The 21,584-nt window shown below is 34.6% G+C and overlaps 2 protein-coding genes across 5 annotated transcripts in view; both read left to right on the top strand.

Moving 5' to 3' along the window:
• Positions 1-459: 459 nt before the first annotated feature.
• On the top strand, positions 460-17,553 carry LOC149791479 (uncharacterized). Its single transcript, XM_089969432.1, has 5 exons — positions 460-548; positions 8,971-9,054; positions 9,775-10,137; positions 10,439-10,504; positions 17,498-17,553. The coding sequence occupies exons 1-5, from the start codon at positions 485-487 to the stop codon at positions 17,551-17,553; spliced, it is 633 nt and encodes a 210-aa protein (XP_089825558.1). The 5' UTR covers positions 460-484.
• A 296-nt stretch (positions 17,554-17,849) lies between these two features.
• The window catches only part of LOC149791475 (uncharacterized), a 201,556-nt gene continuing 197,821 nt past the window's right edge, over positions 17,850-21,584 (top strand). For all 4 annotated transcript variants that reach the window (XM_089970019.1, XM_089970017.1, XM_089970020.1 and 1 more), the window contains exons 1-3: positions 17,850-18,094; positions 20,279-20,344; positions 21,101-21,430. In XM_089970019.1, the coding sequence (XP_089826145.1) occupies positions 17,857-18,094; positions 20,279-20,344; positions 21,101-21,430 (634 nt within the window). In that variant the 5' untranslated portion in view covers positions 17,850-17,856. The remainder of the gene's footprint in view (positions 18,095-20,278; positions 20,345-21,100; positions 21,431-21,584) is intronic.

The raw sequence follows: 21,584 nt of genomic DNA, 5'->3' as shown, positions 1-21,584 counted from the left end.
GTCCAATAATAGCAATTTCCTGTCCATCATATTGAATTCATTTTATAAATAGGCAGGTGGTAAGTAAATAGATGTCTCGTGCACATGATTCGGATTTAACATGCCATGTATATTGAACAAAACTTTAAGCAACTTTCAAGTTATGGCCCGATTAGTGTGTATATATTTGCAAATAAACAGATGCGAAAAACCGTTTTCAATACAAATGACTAAATTCTAAGAAAGGCAATAGGCTGCTATTCTCCACCGGTAATATTCACTGGTGTTCTAATTCATGTCATGCACGGATAAAATGTTTGTACTTGTTTACCGTTCAGTCTCCTAATTCATCTATCTCTCTCTAAATTCAATGTTTGTAAGAGTAATAGGGATGCAAGCTCTCCATATCCGGAAATGAGTAGCTTTCCTTTACTCACACTATTACATAAACGTTGGACATTTATACATATATACAGTATTGTGCACAGATGAATAAAAGTGGAAAATGATCAAACGATGGATGTATGTTACGCTTTTTCCAGCACTCATATCTGCTTACACAAATCCCAGTAAGTATATATATATATATATATATATATATATATATATATATATATATATATATATATATATATATATATATATATATATATATATATATATATATATATATATATATATATATATATATACATATATATATAAGAATAATTGATTGTTCTCTCTCACACACTCTCTCTCTCTCTCTCTCTCCGAGTCAAATGGGTCTAACTAAATATGTAATGGAAATTTCTTAGTTTGTCGGTTCTATTCACTTTAATTTTTATACATGATAATACTGTAATTCAGGTGATATATCTGGTGTTTTTTTTTTCTGCCCACGCGAGATGATAAGGTTTATTTTTAAAATGAATAAAAGGTGTCTTAAAACAATTTTTTAACGATTAGTGATATAGTCATTTACATAGACCCTTACGATCTTCAACCTTGTCGATTTTAACCTTAATCTATGCGTCACAAGTACAACAACCGAATACTTTACCATTGTTACATATCGTGTATAAATAGTGATTACATTGTTCAAGAATTATTGCTTGTATGCTTGTATTGTGTAATCGTAAACATGAATTCAAATTTGTAACACATTGAGAATTGATTTTATTAATGATGCATTTTGATACATATTGGATGAAATATTAATATTATATACCACTTTATACTGTAAAATGTTTACCTTTAAAGCGCACATTTCCCAACGACAGACGAAGTTGTATCATTCTATTTAAATGTTTAGATAAAGCTAACCCAGGTTTTGTTCAATAATTAGCTTATATATTTGGACTATTGCAGTACTACGAATCAAATAATTTTACTGAAACTAGTTGCATAACTTTCCAAGTACATACCACCAGGTAAAGGCTTTAGATTTTTGTTTTAGAGCATAACAAAGTATGGATTTAATGTCGCGTTGAGGCAAGTAAAATGCATTGCCCATATACACACTATAGAAGTCTACTCAGTCTTATCACAAGGCAGTACTCAGACTCGCAACATCTGGGCTTGATTCATACACGAAAAACACGGAACTATTTTAAATATAAAAGGTATTCGTACTTTCTATTATGCTCACACATGTTATCAAGTAAATATAAGGTCGAGTATAAAGGAACTGTTAACGTGATTATAAACATATAACATAGTACACAAATTAAGTTCAGAAAAGCAAAATGGTGTTAATGTCCATGGGAATACCGTTTTGTAATGTCGACTACAACGATGTGATATCACGAAAGAAAATATACACGTCAAAAGACAAAACTAACATAATCTGTGTTGGAGTTGGCATAGGAATTTACATTGTTTTGTCATGGAGCCACTGATATATTTATTTATATTTTTAAATTAGTCATATTATGTTAGGTTAAGTGTTTCTTGTGACACTGACATCATCTGCCTGTCAAGTTGAGGGGTGTTAACTATTTATAGTCACTTACTGCTCAAAAGAACCTGCTTCGCACGAGGATCCCAAAACAAGTGACCCAAGACAACCAGCACGAGATAATCAACCCGTGGCAAACATTGTAAGAATGATATTTCACAAGATTACCATGTTAGTCAGGTGAGAACAGCAAAACACGGATGAAGAGGGACAAAACACACTTATATCTCAAAATACTATTAATGTTTGTTAAAAAAGAGACCTTATCTTTGGTTTAAAAGAAGATGAATAACGACTCAAACACTTCAAAATAGTATTAGCAAAAGTAACCGCCTAATGGTATTCCTGAAAGTAATCGGACTTTAGTGTTGGACGATAACACCACATTTCACAGGCAGAGCCATTGCTTTAGAAGGATAATACCACTGTTGCAACGATGTAAATTACGTTTCAAAATGGCACGTGGAGGACGTTACATTTCTACTGCTTTTGTCTGCCAGCTCTGCTGTACGATGACGTTAGTGCGAAATGTGGATATTTTAACTAGTATGTACTTTGTATGCAGAATACTTCGGCATGAGCTAGAATCCGTTGTCAGTATCCACGGTATTTAGGTATCACCAGACGCCGATGCCTTACATTCACAACGCTGAGGTATCAGCCTGACCCCATGCATCGAACTCACAACTAAGAGAATCTATATAGGGGTTTGCAGCGACGCAAGGAAATCCCATTCAACGGGTTACATTATTTGTCTCCCCACGAGGCTATGCGTCTAGAATTTCCTAGTCATGGTACAAACACCGACATAGATTATTTTCGTCACAATTGTTGCCATTAAAATTACAATAACCCTGCACATTTGCAATATAGCTAGCAGACTCAAAACATTATTCATCAGGTACTATTATTGCCACTTACTCTATATAACGGTCATCAGGTTTTGTACTTTTAATGAAAATATGAATAATTATCTGAGTAGAATTTAGCTTATGAAAGCTGCTCTTAGAAGAAGAAAGAAAAAAAACATTCAAAAACAAAAGCGCACAAATGTCATGTCTTGCAAGTATTTCAACATGAGCGTCTCGAGCCACATGCTTTTGTTTTTTTAAAGCGCATTAATACGAACATATTAATGAGGAAAATGGGGTGAAACAGTCAATCCTAAGTGCAAACGTTCTACGCAGAAGAAAGTATAAACTTTAAATCAGTTGATATTATTACTGTATGGTCACATTTAAGTAATGGATGTCGTATGAAAATAACAATAATTAATATATTTTATTCTGAAAACTTTTAACTTTCATCAGTTGTATTTTGAAAAGAAATGTTGTATGGTAGGCAACGATGCTGTAATGAATAAAGCTCTAACGAAGTGTGTAATGGCTGTTTCAAACTTTTATAATTTATGATATTCTTGGAAATTTTAATTTTTTGTCCTGGAAATATTGCAGGTATCGATATTACGGTACTATGCTACGATACCTGTAAATCTTGTGGAATAGCGTGTTGACTGACGAATGATCCACTCTAATTGGTAGATGGATCACTTGTTTTTATTTACAGTATTTTATTTAATTATATATGGTTGTGGGTTGTTTGACAAAGTTTGAAGAACGCAGGAATGATATAACACATTTCTGGTTGTTGCCGGTTTTCATGATGCCCTTGAAATAGTTTGGATCTTTGTAGTCATTGATTTGTGTTGCCTATCTGTCTGGAACATTGTTTTCTGTTATAGTTCGTGTCACACAGCATCGGAAAGTTGATACTATATGTAGCTCAGTACATTTTCAGGTCAGCGTCATTAAATCTAGCCAAAAGTACCTATTTCGTTTTACGCGAAGTAAATAAAACGAATTAGATATTTTTACCTACATTTAATGACGCTGACCAAACATTTTACAAAGATACATATTGAATAAAATTTGCTATGATGTGTGTAGTTTCTAGCATAATACCATGTGCGTGTGTGACTGTCTCTCTCAGCATGTGTTGCATGGTGTGTTATCAAAGTTTTAGAGACTATAGTTGCTTTATCAGTGAATGTCGTTTTGTTACATATATGTTGTTCTTTGTTGTTTAATTTTCTAACAACTCCGTCACGCACAGCAGAATATAACAGGGGTTTCTTTTTTTTGAGAAACAGTTCCTAACGCGTGGACACCATGACTGAGACGACGTGCTTTCAATACATTAAGGTATTAGCCAAAAGCATTGCTTGTATTTATGACACTAAGGTTTCAGCCAGAGACCGTTCTTTGTAGTAATAATAATGTTTAAGATATAATACCACTGATTCAACGCTGTAAATTTGGCGGCGAAATGCTATACGGAGAATGCGTAATTGTATGCAAAGAAAACAAATGCATGTTGATGAAGTATGATAAAAGAAAACAAAGAAGACAAATTTCGACGTCTTTCCAATGTAAACCACAGCTAAGGTAGTAGAAGCAGAAAGGGAGATTACACACATAATTATTTTGGCAGTTGTATAATGAGAAAACAAAACGAGAAAATAAAATTCAATAAATGAAATCAATTGTATAACTACAAAGACAATACGATATTCATTAAAGAAGATATCAAATCCTTTTCCATTTACTCAGACATAAACGAGAATTAAGTTAAAATGTTTAATAGGACTCTTGGCACTTTATAGTGGTATTTTAGAACCAGAAAATGGGTAAGTATTGTACCAAACATCTTTTGAATTGATGTAATAGGTCACATCACATATCAATAGATATGTACCCTAATGATGGCAGTAAACCGATCAACATCTAATAATATAGATTAAAATTATTTGCCTATCTTACAACATAATTTTATGGAAAATCCCCAATGTAACATGTTTGAAAGAGACAGGATATCGGAATATAAGTATACATGGCTATGGTTGTAATTGCAACTAGAAAATGTTTTTACAATCAGAGAAGCAATAGTATGAGACCTGTAGCACATACATTAGACTATTTAAAGTGAGATAATATTAGGGGAATATTCTATGAGGATGAGTAATCTATTTGCAGCATTCAAGATAACGTCTTTAAGATTGAGAAACTGCTAAAATCTAACACTTAAGGTTACACACTAGATGTTGTTAAATACAAAGAAAGGTTGTAATGAATATTTTAATAGTTGGAAGCTGCCAAAAAATAGTGTAATGCTAACGTAGACTCTAATTAGTAGTCATGTACTAATTGAAAGTACTGACATCTAGGTCATAGATTAAAATATAACAATTTGTGTAACTTGACCAACGAATATATTTTAGAACCTGGACATGGGAAGGCAAGCCGCTTATAAAATATACGAGGAAAAAATGTCAGCGTGTGATATGTCATAAAACTACCAAATTTTAGAGCTTGATTTAGAGGTAACAAAATATTTGTACAACTAGATGTAAGATTATCCTTTGGCAGCAGACAAACTAGTCATTAGTTACAATGGCTCATATCCATTACAGAAGACATTGACGGAAGATTAAATGAATACAAAAGTCTATGGTGTTAAAGTATTATGTCCATTAGGAACCAAAGTTAGGATGTGTTAATCAGTATTGGGAATTGATGTTGTATGTTATGTTGGAAAATAATTTCAGGCTACATTATACAGTTATATTCGCAGCGGCTAAACACATACATAAATATAAGTACATCTTTGGGACAAAAAAAGAAAACTCTGAAAAAGTACCTTTCTAAGTTAAGGAATAGCTCAGTCTTCGGAAAACAAATGGTCAGTCAAACCAATTTAAAGCACTTTGACAGTGTTAGAAGTAATTTACGTCTGTATGACCTTCGTTACAACCAGCTAAAGTACCAATAGGGTGAAAAAATGAAGCGTTATAGCGACTGACAGAGATCAAATCGGCATAACGGTTGAAAGAGCGATTTTTAATAATATGAAGAAAATGTATTGTTTCACGGCACAGGCGATTATATTAGGAAATGCACCAATACAAGAATTGGGTGATCTCAGAGGTAAGATATAAGCTTCTTAGACTGACATATTAGAATAAAAGCATGCAGGAGTATACAAAAATATGTTGTTATAATAATCTAAATTTATTTAGGAATAAATTATGCTTATCTTCCTCCTACTAACACTGGCTGAGGGATGGATTTAAATATACCATACGATCATGAGGTATACAGTGCCGCAATCTTAAAAGTCCAGATGCTTATTAAAATGTCATCCTCATTAAAATAGTATTTATTTTGATTTGTTTTAACGTTTCAACCACAATCTAATTTACCTATGATAATCACTGATTCAACATCATTTTCATTGAAAATAATCCCTACATAATTTTAATCTTGTAAGCAAAGTACTGCTCAAGATTTAACATGTTCACGAAGGTATTTCATCACAGAATTACACTATTACCAATTTGGATATCCCATAATGCCTACCACTGAATGTTAATTTGATTACATTTTGTTGCTTTACTTTATGTATCAATTATATTTGCACGCTCGTCTGAAAGAAACAAAAAAGTGTTTGTTACCTGGTATCTAATAAATAATTCTATAAATGTGTGTAATCTTTCACCGGAATCTATTGGAGCGTGAAGTAGAGCAACACTAAGATTTGCATTGACGTCGCTAGAGAGCCATTGTCTGTTGTAATTATTTTTGTAATTATTATAGTATATAAGTCTTTGGCACATAATTAGAATAATATTTTCAAAACAATATACTTTGTTAAATCAAATCTACGTAAACCTTGAATATCTGCAATTTGCACCAGCACATATAATTATAGTACGGAGTTTATTTAAATACATTTCTTAATCGGTTGATGTCAAACTAAACACATATTCTTTTTGTGTGCGTCTGTGTTATATTTTCTGTTTATCTCCATCGATATTTCTTGTTGAAAAATATTTTTTATATGTTATGTTCCATGACATTTATCATACTGCATGATTCTAAAGTTCAACTATAACAACTACGATTAATATAACAATTGTTTCCAGTAATATTGCTAATGTCCTCAAAGAAATATTTCATTGCTTCTGTCAATTGATGATTTCATATATATTTCCCTTTGAAAGAAAACATAAGTGGTAATCCTTCTGCTGTAATTTTAACTTTTTATATTATTGAACTGAAATTCTTGTAAATATCAAGATTTTTTGGACACTCTAATTCCAATGAAATTACAGTATTCCTGATGAGTTTTTATAGTTATTTTGAAGTTACCGTCAACATTGATCAACAAATTTTATAAGTTACTTCAGAATCACTTACCATCCACCGACTCACCCACGCAAATATGACTCGAACCTAGTCACAAGTGCATTTATAGCATGTTGGTTCAATCTAGAGAAATTATCGTTTCTCGTCAACAGCCTACGGTATGTTGAATGTTTGCGTATATAGGTGCTACCGCCTTTTAGCTTGTGTTTCTTCCAATATATGTTGGACTCAACACCCACATATAAACTAGAATTAGAAATAGCTAATGGTCAATGACAACGCCAATAAGAAAGCATGTTTAAAATGCATCTATGTACGTCGTTGCTTTAGAGATACGTTATTCTGTAGAGGGTTGACTTTGTTCAATATTTATATATGAGCGCTTTAGTGAGATAGAATTTTAATGTTTTATTTGCTTGATTTGACCCTGAAAATTGAACAGAAAAGAAAAAAGTCAGTGAGGCTATTTCGGCGGTTTAGGAGTTATTTGATTATCTGATAATCATGTAACTGGCATGATAATGGGTGGTTTAAAAGAAAAAATGTTATAGAAAAGTTTATCTAACTGAATAGTTTTTGAACATCTAGCCCATTATAAAGCTGTTCACATTTACAGTGTTCTTTGTTTCGTAGCACAAATATTGCCATCCCAATCTGTAAAGAGTTATCCTAAAGACCTTTGCGTACATCGGCTTTTATAATGAGTTATATATAGAGGAAGTTTTCAGTAATTAGATGTTGCCATCATGGGCATGTTTATTTATATTATAATTAAGATTATTGCTGATATATTTCATGGTGTCTGTATAATATAATATGTGCTTGTCAACTATCAAGGAGTAGCTTCAATTTATTAACATTTCTTTCAATTCAAATCTCATTATTGCAAATCACAGTTTCAAATTACGTTGCATACAAATATTTTAAAAGACCCGTGAACATGTTATAAAACAATCATCAAATAAATTAAGACAGGAATATTTAATTGAAGAGCATTCGTGTAACCATGTATCTCACACATAACAAGAAAAGCAGTAAGTATCAAGTCAAATATTGTGCCAGTTAATAAAAGCTTGGTAAAGTAATATTTATAGAATTCTCATAAATATTTTGCATTATAGCATAAGCCGAGTTATTAATGTTATTTTGACATGCTTTAAAATACATAACTGATTTAACAAATGGAAGGGTTGCATAAAGAATCATATTTCTGTTCATTAGGTAGAGTATCATCTTAGCTATATCAGTAATGAACGACAACAATGCTTTGAAGGAGCTGCAATATTTTCGAATCAATGTTTCAGATTTGATAAAATTAAAAAAGATATGGTTTTTTTATGGAGGTGGGGTGGCTTTTGCGCTGATTAACTCTGACATTGTTACAAATCATTATACTTAACTAGTCAATTTGTAACAGTTACATAGAAAACAAGATTATAAATTCGTGCTTAGTTTGATTGCAATTAAAATCGACAGTTAAAATCCAACAATTTCATTAGAGAAAAGTATTAACTTACTGAATTAGTTTGCTAAAGTTAACAAAAATATAGACAGTAGCGTCATAATAAAAACATCATTAAAATGTATTTATATCGATCACAACATGGAAATAATGCTGACTATAAATATATATATATATATATATATATATATATATATATATATATATATATATATATATATATATATATATATATATATATATATATCCTTAACTATACAAATCAGCCGAAAATATACTAATTATCAACATACATTTAGAACCCTGAAATACACATGTCTGTAATTTTAATATTACATGCATATGCCATATGGAAGGTTATTGACAAATTTAAATTGTTTTTATAGTTGACTGCAGATTTGATGACGGCTTATGTGGATGGAGACACCCATATAATTTCTCCAGTGGTAATTTAAGCTTTGAAGAACATGGTAAATTAGTACAATGTTATGCTGCGTACATAGATAAAGATACCATACTTTTTCTATCCTTGTGTCATTCATTGACCAGTTTAATTTTTTTGCTTTATTTTTTGATTTATTCATTTATCTATTTATTTTATCGTAACTTACTTATCAATTACTGACGTAGATTAATAATAGGAGAAAACAAAGTGATGAAATATTAGTATGAATATATTGTTCACCTTTTTATATTTCCATTTTACAATTCGTTCTTTCCTTTATTTCCTCTTTCTTATTCTTTCTTTATTTATTCACATATTTACCGACTGAGAACGTATATATGTATTTGACTGTCGGAACAACAGTAGTCGTGGTAGATTTATAAGCAGTATATCTTCATATCATATTTTATTTATCCATAATTGCTCTGAGTTCTTTAAACTGTTATTCGAGATCAGTTGACCTGAATGTGAATATTTACTTACTAATATAAAATGATTTACATCAGAAACTTTGCAATCTGACCATTGAACTAATATATATATATATATATATATATATATATATATATATATATATATATATATATATATATATATATATATATATATATATATATATATATATATATATATATATATATATATATATATGTGTGTGTGTGTGTGTGTGTGTGTGTGTGTGTGTGTTAAACAAGAAACTTGTGCTGAAATTATACATACCTTTCGCACAATGTTATTTTTTCAGGCACAAACAGATACTTACAATTGGGTGCACTGTATTGGTTAGAAACAACGACACTTCTTGAGAGCATGGCAGTGCAGGATGCCAGCATCCAATGCCTGAGATTTGATTACATGACAAAACGATCTTCATACAATTCAGACTTCTACAGCGGAGCTCTCAATGTCGTATTGGTCTACAATAATTCTGAATATCCCCTAATACAGTTGCGAGAGGGGAATATCGATAACCAATGGCAAAAGGTTTTGCTTAATATTAACAATATGCAGAAGCAGGGACCTTTCCAAATTCGCTTAAATGCATCGACAGAAAAGTATGATGTCATGAATATTGACAACATTGAACTCCTTGATGTAGTATGCAGAAGTAAGCAGTTTATTATTATTATTATCACAATTGTCATTTATAACAGTTGTTTTAATGCTAGTACTCATATTGTTAGTAGTATATTATTGATGATATAAATTCATATAATTTAGGTAATATGTGGGATTACATATACATATGAAAAGGAAGGAAAAGTGATATCTCTTTAGTTTACCGGAGAGTGATTGATAATACTAAGATAATTATTATAAGTATGAATAAATAGCATTATCATACAGGTAAGATAATTTGTATTCGCCCTTGGTATTCTCAAAGGCAAACAAATTGTTCTTTATTACAGTAGACTGTGACTTTGGAGATGTTTGTGGCTGGATCATTCATAACTTTAGCAGGACCTACACAAATGGCAAGTACTTATTTTATTATCATTAGGCGAGTTAAATTTTCTTTACTTTAAATGTTCACAAGAAAATCGATCATGCGATGAATTAGGGGTCGCGTCTTTTCTTGTGGAGCAAAGTCATTCGCCGGAAATTTTTAAGTCCTACTTTGTTTAAGAAAATATCACCCAAATTCGCAAAAACAGATACTTTTGATTTCCATCCTTCTATAATTTACCAATTATAAAAGCCGGACAAACATCAGACCTTCCATGACGTAAGCGTAATCGGAAATAAATAGAAGTAAAGAGTGCAAGGATAAGTGGTAAATAAAACGGTGAAATGCAACACAAATATCAATACAGCAAAAAGTATAATTGGTAATATCATAAATAATAGTTGTTGTAGTAGCTTACTGCTCATTTTATCATACTCTTTGTAGACTGTTAACAATAAAAGCTAATCACGTTAGTAATTGCTGCATATTTCATGTCGAAGTCAGGGTCAGATTTGTGGATTTCTTCTAAGGTGTAGGGTCCACGTCCCGCGGCCGAAAACATTGAGTACATATGCACAAACGTAGTCTTTTGCGACTTGATATTGGCCACCGGTTTACTCTTGTGCACTTGTATTGGGTATTATGCGCACTTTGAAGAAATTGACACATATAATTTTGCTTTCCACTGTCGAGGAAAGTCTGAAACTCTTTAAACTATGATACTGAGTTGCTTTATTAGTAATATGTGTTACCTTCCGAAGCATTATGTTACACTTTCTCCTCCTTCTTTTCGACTAGCCACCTGCTCGAATCGTTCTTCAACACGAATATGAAATTATTTGTGTGCGCGCTCTCAGGTGGCAGTTCTTTCCGGCAAATGTACAATAACCCTGGCATTGTTATATTAAAGCGAAAGATACATGAACAAAACAGATAAAGAATACAAATTTTCTCCGGAAAAACATTATTGAGACTAAAAGAAAACTTCAGTAACGATGCTGGAGACTTAAACGTTGTTACCGATGATTATCACATATTACCCAAAAACAGCTATTAAATTCAGGCCCCTAGTAAGCTTTCAGCCCTAGAGGCGCTCTTGTCCTCAATAGAAAATAAGATATTCCCACATTGAGAGGCACATCAAAAAGACACTTTAACCCGCCACGAAAGATACTGGCTGAAAACGTTTGCGAGGGATTCAATCGGCTATACAGAATTGTCAATGACGCGAAAATCAAAGATTGATGTAAAATACTTTCTCTAAAATCCCAAGCATGAGCTTGCATGGCATCCTGTTCTACCGTGCTCGTTAAATCTGACCTCACAGCATCTCTCCGATTACGACAGGGATCTTAAAGCGTGTTACGCTCACCAATACAAAGACGATCAATGGCGGCTCCGTGATGTCACCAACGTGCAAATATCGGAGATTGACAAGCTCTCCGCGGACCTAACAAATACCTGACCATGAGAATGTTTTCGACTAGCTCAGTATTAAATACGAACATAACGTTTAGACCCAAAATGCGTCAACTGATCATTAAGATCAGCTTAAAAAGGAGCACCGCAGTGCCGCTAAGAGGTTTCGAGCATTAAATAAACATATGGCTTCACTCACATCTCAGACGGATAAAAAACAGCTAGAGTCAATTGACTCAAATCTAACCACGCGTGTTAATCAGCTGGACAATGTATTTAACTCCTATATGATCAAAACAATGACTTAACGGTGGCCAACACAAAGTTAACTGGCGAAGACGCCGATTTAACGGAGATCAACAAGAAACTTACGAAAGAGTCTTCTGAGTACGCGATGATAATCGCTAAACTAAAGAATGAACTTACCGTACGAAGATGCGAAGAAATCCGTGGTTACCCTGTTACATAAATATCTTATCAAGTCCAAAGCTATATCGTGACCGAGGATCGTGCGGATTGATTGTAACAAACCCATGCGGATTCTTCTGTGCGTGTGTAAAAGCGTTCTTAAACCTGACCATATCCGTGTCGCCATAACACCAGGTCTGATGAATATTTCGCAGCGTGTGTGGAACAACATCATTAGTGCACCTGTGCTTTTGTGTCTACCTCGTGATAATAATCGTGCTGTAATTGTCTGTGCGGCGACAAAAATATCGTTGTACACCACAAGGTTGTTAATGTTGCCATCGAAACCGCCGACCGATGGTTCATCATCGATGTCTTTGAATACTTTCATTGACGTTCTCGTCCAGTGACTCTGCATTTTTGTTTAAGTCTTAAAGAACATTATATCATCGCTGATCATCTACAGATGGTGCTACCAGGTACAGTTTATCTATTGAAGTCATCTCATTATCATGTTAAGCAGCAGCTGAGTTTTGCCAGATCTATTCGGACCGATGATGATTCTTCTAATTTAGCTGGGCAAGGCCGGATTATGTTCAGTTTCCTCGGGCTCTTGCGCTGCAGAAAAATCAATGAAATATATCTTGTACAAATACGATAATTATATGGATTTATATTGTGTTCGATGCAAAGGTTTCACCGGTACGAGCGCGCTAACAACAACAACGACAAGAAATCGTAGACGTGTGCTTACAGGTAAGCGTGTAGAATGTGGAACAAAAATACAGGTTTGTGAGCAGCAATGGGAGCATTGTCGATTGCTGCTGATAAATTACCAGCAACTCCATGGGCTAGGTATCCTGATATTAGACTCAACGAGCATGCTCGGCAGAATCCTGAAGAATATAGAATAAATGCAATCGATCAGGCATGATACGTCTATGACATCGCATATTAGCATCGACATCTACAGCAATGACATACCGCTGACGTGAAGTTGATCCACGCGTTGAAGGCAGTAAAAACATAAGTCACAAAGAAAATTGCTCGCCATTTGGCTAATCAGATCGGCAATGAGTGGTAAACTAGTGGTAGGAGCTTAGCTCCAGAGCTAGCAAATAATCGCCTGTAATTATGATATGGAATCAATTTATTCTTGCCCAATCAGATGCTGAAGAGGTAGATCGGCGATCAGTAAATTCGATACATCGGCTGGTGTCACATGTGCTGTTGCGCAGATTGGATGATCCGATAGACAATATGGCAAATTAATCTGGTGCCGCCTAAAACGATTCAGTACAGATGGTTTGATGTCAGCTTATCCAATTAGGTTCATCAGGCATCAGCGAATTTGTGAGCGTGGTGGCCTGATATGGCCAAAGTTGCTACAGGTTGGTCCAGGCAAAGAATTTCTAGGTGCAGTAACGTCGTTGATAAAACTCCACGATGTGAAAATAAGACGAGGACACACTGCGCTACATTGCGATCAGGCCATTGTCGAACAATTTAATCGAACACTTGCTGAGCAACCGTTTAGGTATCAGAACGCAAAGGAATTACTGAGCAAGGACAGATCTAGTCAATGAGTCGCGTTACGCTTTACATGTAAGCCGCACTAAACAATTACGTAAGTCGTGGAAGTTCTATTAGGCCCATCGTTGCGATTGCCGAGAAATACATCCTGACTATTCGGTGCGACCTGCCGAATGCAGGTATTTCATTGTTCAGCGTTATTCAAGCGCTTGAGCTGAGCTGTTGTCAATGATAGTTTATTTGGTCCCTGTAACGCCGTTGATCTCAACTTGGTAATCTGGCCGGGACTCAGACTAACATCAATATGATGATATGACATTATAATGTCATGAATGATCTAAATACAGTTCGCGCTACATATTTTCCACTGGATTATGAATGATTTTCATTCGTCTACCATCCCCTTTGAGCAACATTGCTTCGTCTTATAATATAACAGAAATTGATATGTAGCCTCCATAGGTGGTCGTGGCGCACGAATTCAAAAATGTATATCGACGACTGACTGTCTGAACACATCCAAGTGTTTCAGCGAGAAGTAATAGGGCGGATATAATGTTCTGAAGTCAGGCTGAGATATCTGCAAACCGGAATCACGATTCTGATTACGCCCCATAAATGTCATCAAACGCTGATGTGCACATGTAATATGATTGTTGTAAACATCTTGCAACACTTCTTCCCCTGGTTCTTGATGTCCGTGTATCCTCAGACAAACTTCACTAACCCCAAGCGTGTCAAACACCATTGGGTTTCGCTGTTGTGAATCTACTCGGGCGATATCCTGCAATGCTATGAATATATAACGTGGTGCAGACACGCCTTGTTGTGATGTCATTTGAATAACCCAGTAACAATACTCTGTCCGCTGGACAGCGTTGATGTGCCGCCGTAGTCCATGAAAGAGAGCAACCGGTGTTCTTCATGCAATGATGGCGTCATTGTTAGCATCGACAATAAAAGTTTTTTCAGTACTATTTAGGCAGTGTCAACGATGACGTGGCGCCAGATTGCATCATTGTCGGTGGCTTTTCGTAGAAGTACAACTTTATGTTTTGCACCGAAGATAAATTTTCTGACGTTAGGGCAGAATCCAAACATATGTGATAGTGGAATCGCACATGAAAATTCTTCGTAGGCGTTTAACGTCGATGCTGAGAATCAATGGTTCAAATTTCCATTCAACGGTGCGACTTCAGTTATAGCGGGATTCATTGTTATGTTACGATTCTCGGGGTGATCAGTGTCATCCTTTGCAAAGACCAGTGATGGACCAGCGGACCGTGAATAACTATCTCTGCATCGGGCTAGCCCGATAATTGTCGTTATTTAAAACGACGTCGACGATTCACTGGATCAAGACCACTTTCAGCTATCAGACTTGCTCTTATATTGTTTCTCTTTCGGCGGCTTGTTGTGATGTCAGCGGAACGCCAGCTAATTATTTCAGCCGTTCATTTGCAGCTTGATTTAGTATTTTACTGATACTTGGTTACATCACTTCGGTACATGGAAGTGCAACTTCCTGCAATTTTACTGGCTGTGCTCGGACTGCAGGCGATCTTCGTATTAATCGTGAGAGTCTTTGTTTGATTGTTGAGAATGCTTTACTAGCAATATCACCAGCGTGACAATAGCCTTGTCACAAACAGCGTTAATGGTTTTCATTCCTCGTTGCTTTGCAATCGGAATCGCTTTTGAGGCTACCGTTCTGAATAGACCTTGAACATAATGGCCGAGTCCATCTCCGTAGATAACTGTATAGATTGGCAATCATTAATTGATTACCCTGACGTGTTCAGGACCATGGCGAGCGCTGTGTATGATCATGTTATTTTTGTGTTACTGATCTAATTGCATACTTGATAGCGATGATTAGTCGCTGTAATAATCCTCAGTAATTTCATTAAAAAAAATGCCCGATAAACACTAACGTACATGATAGCACCTGTGAACAATCGTCGACAAATTCTGCAGCCTCATTTACGATTTCTGGGCAGCGCATCGCCCACCAGTCAGAATTTCTAGTCGATCAACGTCAGCAAGGACATTAATGGGACATGGGACACTATGACCACTTCCTCTAATGGCAAGACCGTTTCCTCAAGTGTCAATACCACGTGCTTCTTCTGTTTTTCTTTCTTATTTTAGATCCAGTTTTTACTCTTGATGTTTCCCTTTCTTCTCTTGCTTTTTCGAGTTGATGTTTATTTCTTCATATTTGTATCCCCTTTCTTGTTTTTCTTGCTGAAAATACGCATATACTGCCCGGCTAAATGAGTTATGACCTGCATCGTCACTTTCGACTTGCTTAGCACCGAAAAGAATGTGGTACATACATTTGCGCCAATCATCGAGACTTGATATACTGCCAACTTACTCAGGTTTCACATATTTTTCTTTTTCATCAAGCCCAAACGCAGCACGCAGGGATTTCAAAGAATTTGGTTTTATTTGATAGCTTTAATACCGTCCTCGGTAAATTTATTTATCAACTTTTACTCTTACCGGCCAATCTTTTATTTCTGTCAAGCAATCCTCCACATCGCCGATCACCTCACGGGCTAGGTTAATACCCTTGAGTACCTTTTGTATCCCTTCCTGTAATTGTGGTTGAGCAGCAGCTGTTTCAGCAGGAAGCTCCATGGAATCTTATTTTTTTAATTCTTTCTGCTAGTTTCATAGTTGCTTTTGCAATTTGCTCTAGTGTGGGATGAAGACCTTTAGTTGCCTCCGTGACCAGTTTAAGCTACTGCGCTGCACATGCTGAAAATCCCTCTCTGGCTTCCTGATGCTGGTGTAGTTGCAGTTTGACAGTATCACAGACGGGAAGATATTTTTCAATCGCATCTAGTCGTTGTCGAGTTAATTTACCTGTACGAGAATCCATGGTTAACGCAGGATCACCCATTATTATAACATCTTTGGTACATGGAAATTTCTTAACGGGGGAGGTGTTTGGGAAAATTTCTTCAGGGGGAATTGTTACGGAAATTTGTTAAGGGTTGATTTGCTTTAGAGAAATGTCTTAAGGGACTAATGAACTACCTCTTTCACGACTCGTAGAGACAGTTTGTTTCTCCTCCTTCGTGTTCGAGCACCGCCAAATATTTTTACAAAATTCCGACAATGACCGATCACACGCAAATTATAATACTCTGACGTGTAGCCGGCAGAACTTGGACTTCAGCATGCCAACGCAGTCATTGACGTCCTCATCACACCTTGACGTAAGGCCGGATTTCGAAAATGGACGCCTCCATGGCTTTGTCTGTTCAGCCCCCCCCCCCCCCCGCTCTATGACATCATGGGTTGGTTTCGTAAAATGAAACCTCACTAATTTAATAAATATTATTAGGTATAAGTGTTTACTAAAATAATATATAAATAATACCTTGCATTGGGTGTTTCGGAATTGCTTTGTCTTCCATGACATGAAGTACAAGTATTCTGCTTAAAAGGGCTTAATAAAAGGTCACACAAATGTGAAACAAGAAAAATCACGCAGTGTGGAATTATAGTTTTCTGATGTGTGGCCATTAGATGATTAGAGCAAAAGTACTATAGTATTTGAGAGTTTAAGAGTCACAAAAGTATTTCATTCGCTCGGAAGAGAGAGCCTTTGCGTGTAACAATATGAAGGATATAGTTTATATTGCAGAATACAAGATACACAGGGATCTTAATGTGTACACAATAAGAAGGCAGTACTTTTAACAGGCATTTCAAATCTCATTTGAAACAAGTATTTTAACAGTATACACTCAATATTTTATTAATATATTTATTTTGTACCTTATATAAGAACGTTTCTTCTGGCAATCTATGTTAAAGACGTACGTCGTTGAGGAATGTTATCTCTCCCTCCTTCCTTGTATTAATTTATTTCCCTGTTTCATGTAATTTCTTCTCAGTCATTTGCAAATACGATTGCATTTATTTCAGGGATAGGCCACTATCTACTAGCTAAAGGAAAAAACGTCAATGCAAGAATTACCAGCACAAGAATTTATGTATCAAATGAGCACAGATTATAAAAATAAAATTGAAGTCCTCGTTCAGGATGAAATTGGGCTCATTACATATGTGACATGGACTAGATCAGCTGACATGGTGCATACATGGCTCAACGCCATCGTAGAAACTAAGGTTACGAATACAAGCGTCATCAAAATTGTAATACAAGTATTGACTGGAGAACAATATGTTAGTTCGATCGGTTTAGATAACATATCAGTCAGCCAAGATTCGTGTTTAGGTAATAAAAACTAAGTAAATAATAATAATAATAATAATAATAATAATAATAATAATAATAATAATATTATTATTATTATTATTATTATTATTATTATTATTATTTGTATTATTAGTCACATCTGCAATCTCCACTCATTATTATTATTATTGTCATTATTATTATTATAATTAGTAGTAGTAGTAGTATCCGCATTATTCACTCATTATTGTTATTATTATTATTATTATTATTATTATTATTTATTTGCATTATTGTTATTATCCGCAATCTCCACTCATTATTATTATTGTCATTTTCATTATTTTTATTATTATTATTATTAATAGTAGTGGTATTAGTATTATCCGCAGTATTCACTCATTATTATTATTATTGTTATTATTATTATTATTATTATTATTATTATTGTTAAACCATAATTGTCATCTTCATTACAATATTTTCTTTTATTGAAGAGCTGAATTTACATATTTTTGTTTAACTTATACAGATATCCATTAAATAGATTGGCTATGGAAATATAGTTAAGTTCACAGGTCTCAATAGATCAAGCTGCTCTTCATGTTTGCACATATGTATTACATTTTAATCTGGACAAGTCTACACTGTATACAAATTAAGATCGATCATCATGAAACATTTAAAAATCAACAAACCCTCTGATCTTTCTCCATGTAAAGGACACATTCAAATATTCAAAATAAAAAACGTCACAGAGCTTGACAACATGCATAGAAACAGACGCAGACAATTTTAAAAACACGCGCCGACTCATAGGACAAGATATGCTGGATGAAACATTTTCCAGTCCTCGATACTTGGAGGAAGATTGAAGAAAAACAAAATTTTGAACGTTGTAGCAAAATTAAGATGGAACTCCTGATATGTGCAGCCTAATGTTTTTGATAATGTATGTTCTCTAGGAAATGTCATCTACGCAACAAACTGAACAAAAGCAAAAAAATAACCACTATAAGTCAACCGAACATAATCTTTATTCCATAACGATCATAACTAGTGAATCTAATCAAAGGAGCACTGATGTATAACTTACACAAGTGTAGACCTATCGGATTATACGGTTCTAAAATGACCGCTCCGGTGGCCTAGTGGTTAGAGCTTCCGCCTCGGATGCGGGAGGTCGTGGGTTCGATTCCCGGCCGAGTCATACCAGAGACTTAAAAGATGGTACTAACAGCTGCCTCGCTTGGCGTTCACCATTAGGGGGTTAGTGTTAGGACTGGTCAGCCTGGTGTCAGGATAATGTGACTGGGTGGGACATCATGCTACATGTCTGCGGCATGATGCCCCAGTGCTAGACATCACTATAAACTGCCACATTGCAGACATCGTAGCGATATGACTGAAAAATTGTTAAAGCTAAGTTAAAAATCAAAATCACAAAATCACAAATCACGGTTCTAAATGAATGGGTAAGTTGCTCTTAATGTGAAAATCTAACCTGGTCATTGCAGATTTTTAATATACTTACGAATATAATACTGCTTCGTTTTTATTATTTGTCCTCTTTTTTATCCTGACTGACGTTTCCGTGTTATTCACCCAATCATATTTTACTATTTGTATTATTCCAGGTTTCATCTCTGTTTTGTATTTCTTTGGTTTTCGAGGCATTTACATGGGAATATATTCTCTTGTTTTAGCTTCATTTGAAGATAATAATTTACTCGAGATATAATTCTCTGAGAAGATATGTTACATATACTTTAGGTGGCTAAATGCACCCCCATCTCAATCTGTCTATGTTTTCTAACGTTTCTTGGAAATCTTTCGCATTCCTCTGACCATTATTTCTAATTGCACCACTTTAACCTCGCCATTACCATTTGTGTTATTGCTTAAAATATTGTATTGACCCTTACACAATTCCTTATATTGATTTGAGTTTAGTCACAAATAAGACAACCCAATAAAAATGTTATCGTAGTAAATATATAATCTCTTGTACCACCTGTGGCACTATAGATTACACCAGTTTGCCATCATGCTTCACATGTGTTTTGTGTATTATCCTCTTTACAAAACTGACCTGTTTAAACGTATGTCGAAGGTAAGATAAGAACACTCACTTCGTGTGTATTAAATACATGTTATCATAATTAAAAGGTCTAACTATATGATACCTATACTGTTCTTACAATTCTTATTTCCAAATTCTAGACTGCACTTTCTCAGAAGGATTTTGCAACTGGGAAAGACGACCGATGTGGGAAATAAACAAACAAGGTAAATAATTTTCATATTTTAAATAGAATAACAATTTCATTAAAGATAGCATCTATATTTTTGATATATCAGAAATGCCGATATGTACCAGTAAGTCTGTTTTGATGGCCTTTGAAATTCTCGATTCAGTTAAGTTTACTAGCATATAAGAAAAGGCGTCGAGTTTTGTACTTAGAAGAGATTAGATTTTAATCGGACTGACCATATTTGGAATAATTGTTCTGTCCATTAGCTGTAATACTTAATCAAGCATCATGCAGGAAATGTTACATTGGTATATCGCATATAATGGTGTTCTGTCGCTGTGGGGAGAAACTTCGGTTCGCCTCTAACATGTATTCGTTTATTGGTTATTGTGATAGTAATAAAACAATACGTTTAAGAAGAGCTAAGATCAGCACAATATCTCTGAGGTGAATTATGTGAACCGATATTTTTTTTCTGGTCACAAGGCCAACTGTATGGAATACTCTGATGAAAGAACACTATGTGTCTCATTACGACGTTCCCTAACCACGTTTATATCACAATTTTGTAGCATTTTGTCAGTGAGACAAAACACTCGAGATTATTAATTTCATCCATTCCTAGAACTTTCATATTTGGTTCTCAGATGCACACAAGCAGCCTTTGAATAATTGCGTGTTGTCATTAGTTTTCCGATGTTCATATACATTTTAACACTGTATTTACCAGAATCAAATGTAAGACAATATAACTATTATTGTCTGATTGTAATGCTTTATTCTTTTGTAGCCCCAAAATATGCATACACACTCTGCATGGATCAAAGAAATGAATCAAGCTTGATTTCCAAGTCTGATATCTCACCAGGACCAAAGTGTCTATTGCTGCGATATCTTATAGAACACGGAGGCATTACGTTTATAATGGTGACGTCAACTGAGGGTCTGGTACTGTCGAACAAATCGGAGATTGTAAGGAATACATGGACAGAGGTTCGCACCAGTATTAACTTAGCAAGAAAATCGAGGATTGCAGTCAGCTTCGTGCATATAGACGGCTGCCATGGACAGTACGCTATCATGAATATTTCTCTGAAGAAAGGACTTTGTCCAGATGAAGGTAACATAGGATACACTTGATAGCAAAATATACCAAAAATATACAGAACATAATGTAATTTTTTATTTTGTAAAAATGCTTTCTCATAATTATTTATCTTTACATTTCTCACTTGTGTACAATGATAATATTCCGTACTGCAATAAAAAGCAGA

Source organism: Sinohyriopsis cumingii, chromosome 9 (assembly GCF_028554795.1).
Source record: "Sinohyriopsis cumingii isolate HCF-2022 chromosome 9, ASM2855479v2, whole genome shotgun sequence".
NCBI lineage: Eukaryota > Metazoa > Mollusca > Bivalvia > Unionida > Unionidae > Sinohyriopsis > Sinohyriopsis cumingii.
This window is presented reverse-complemented; position numbering and strand designations above follow the sequence as displayed.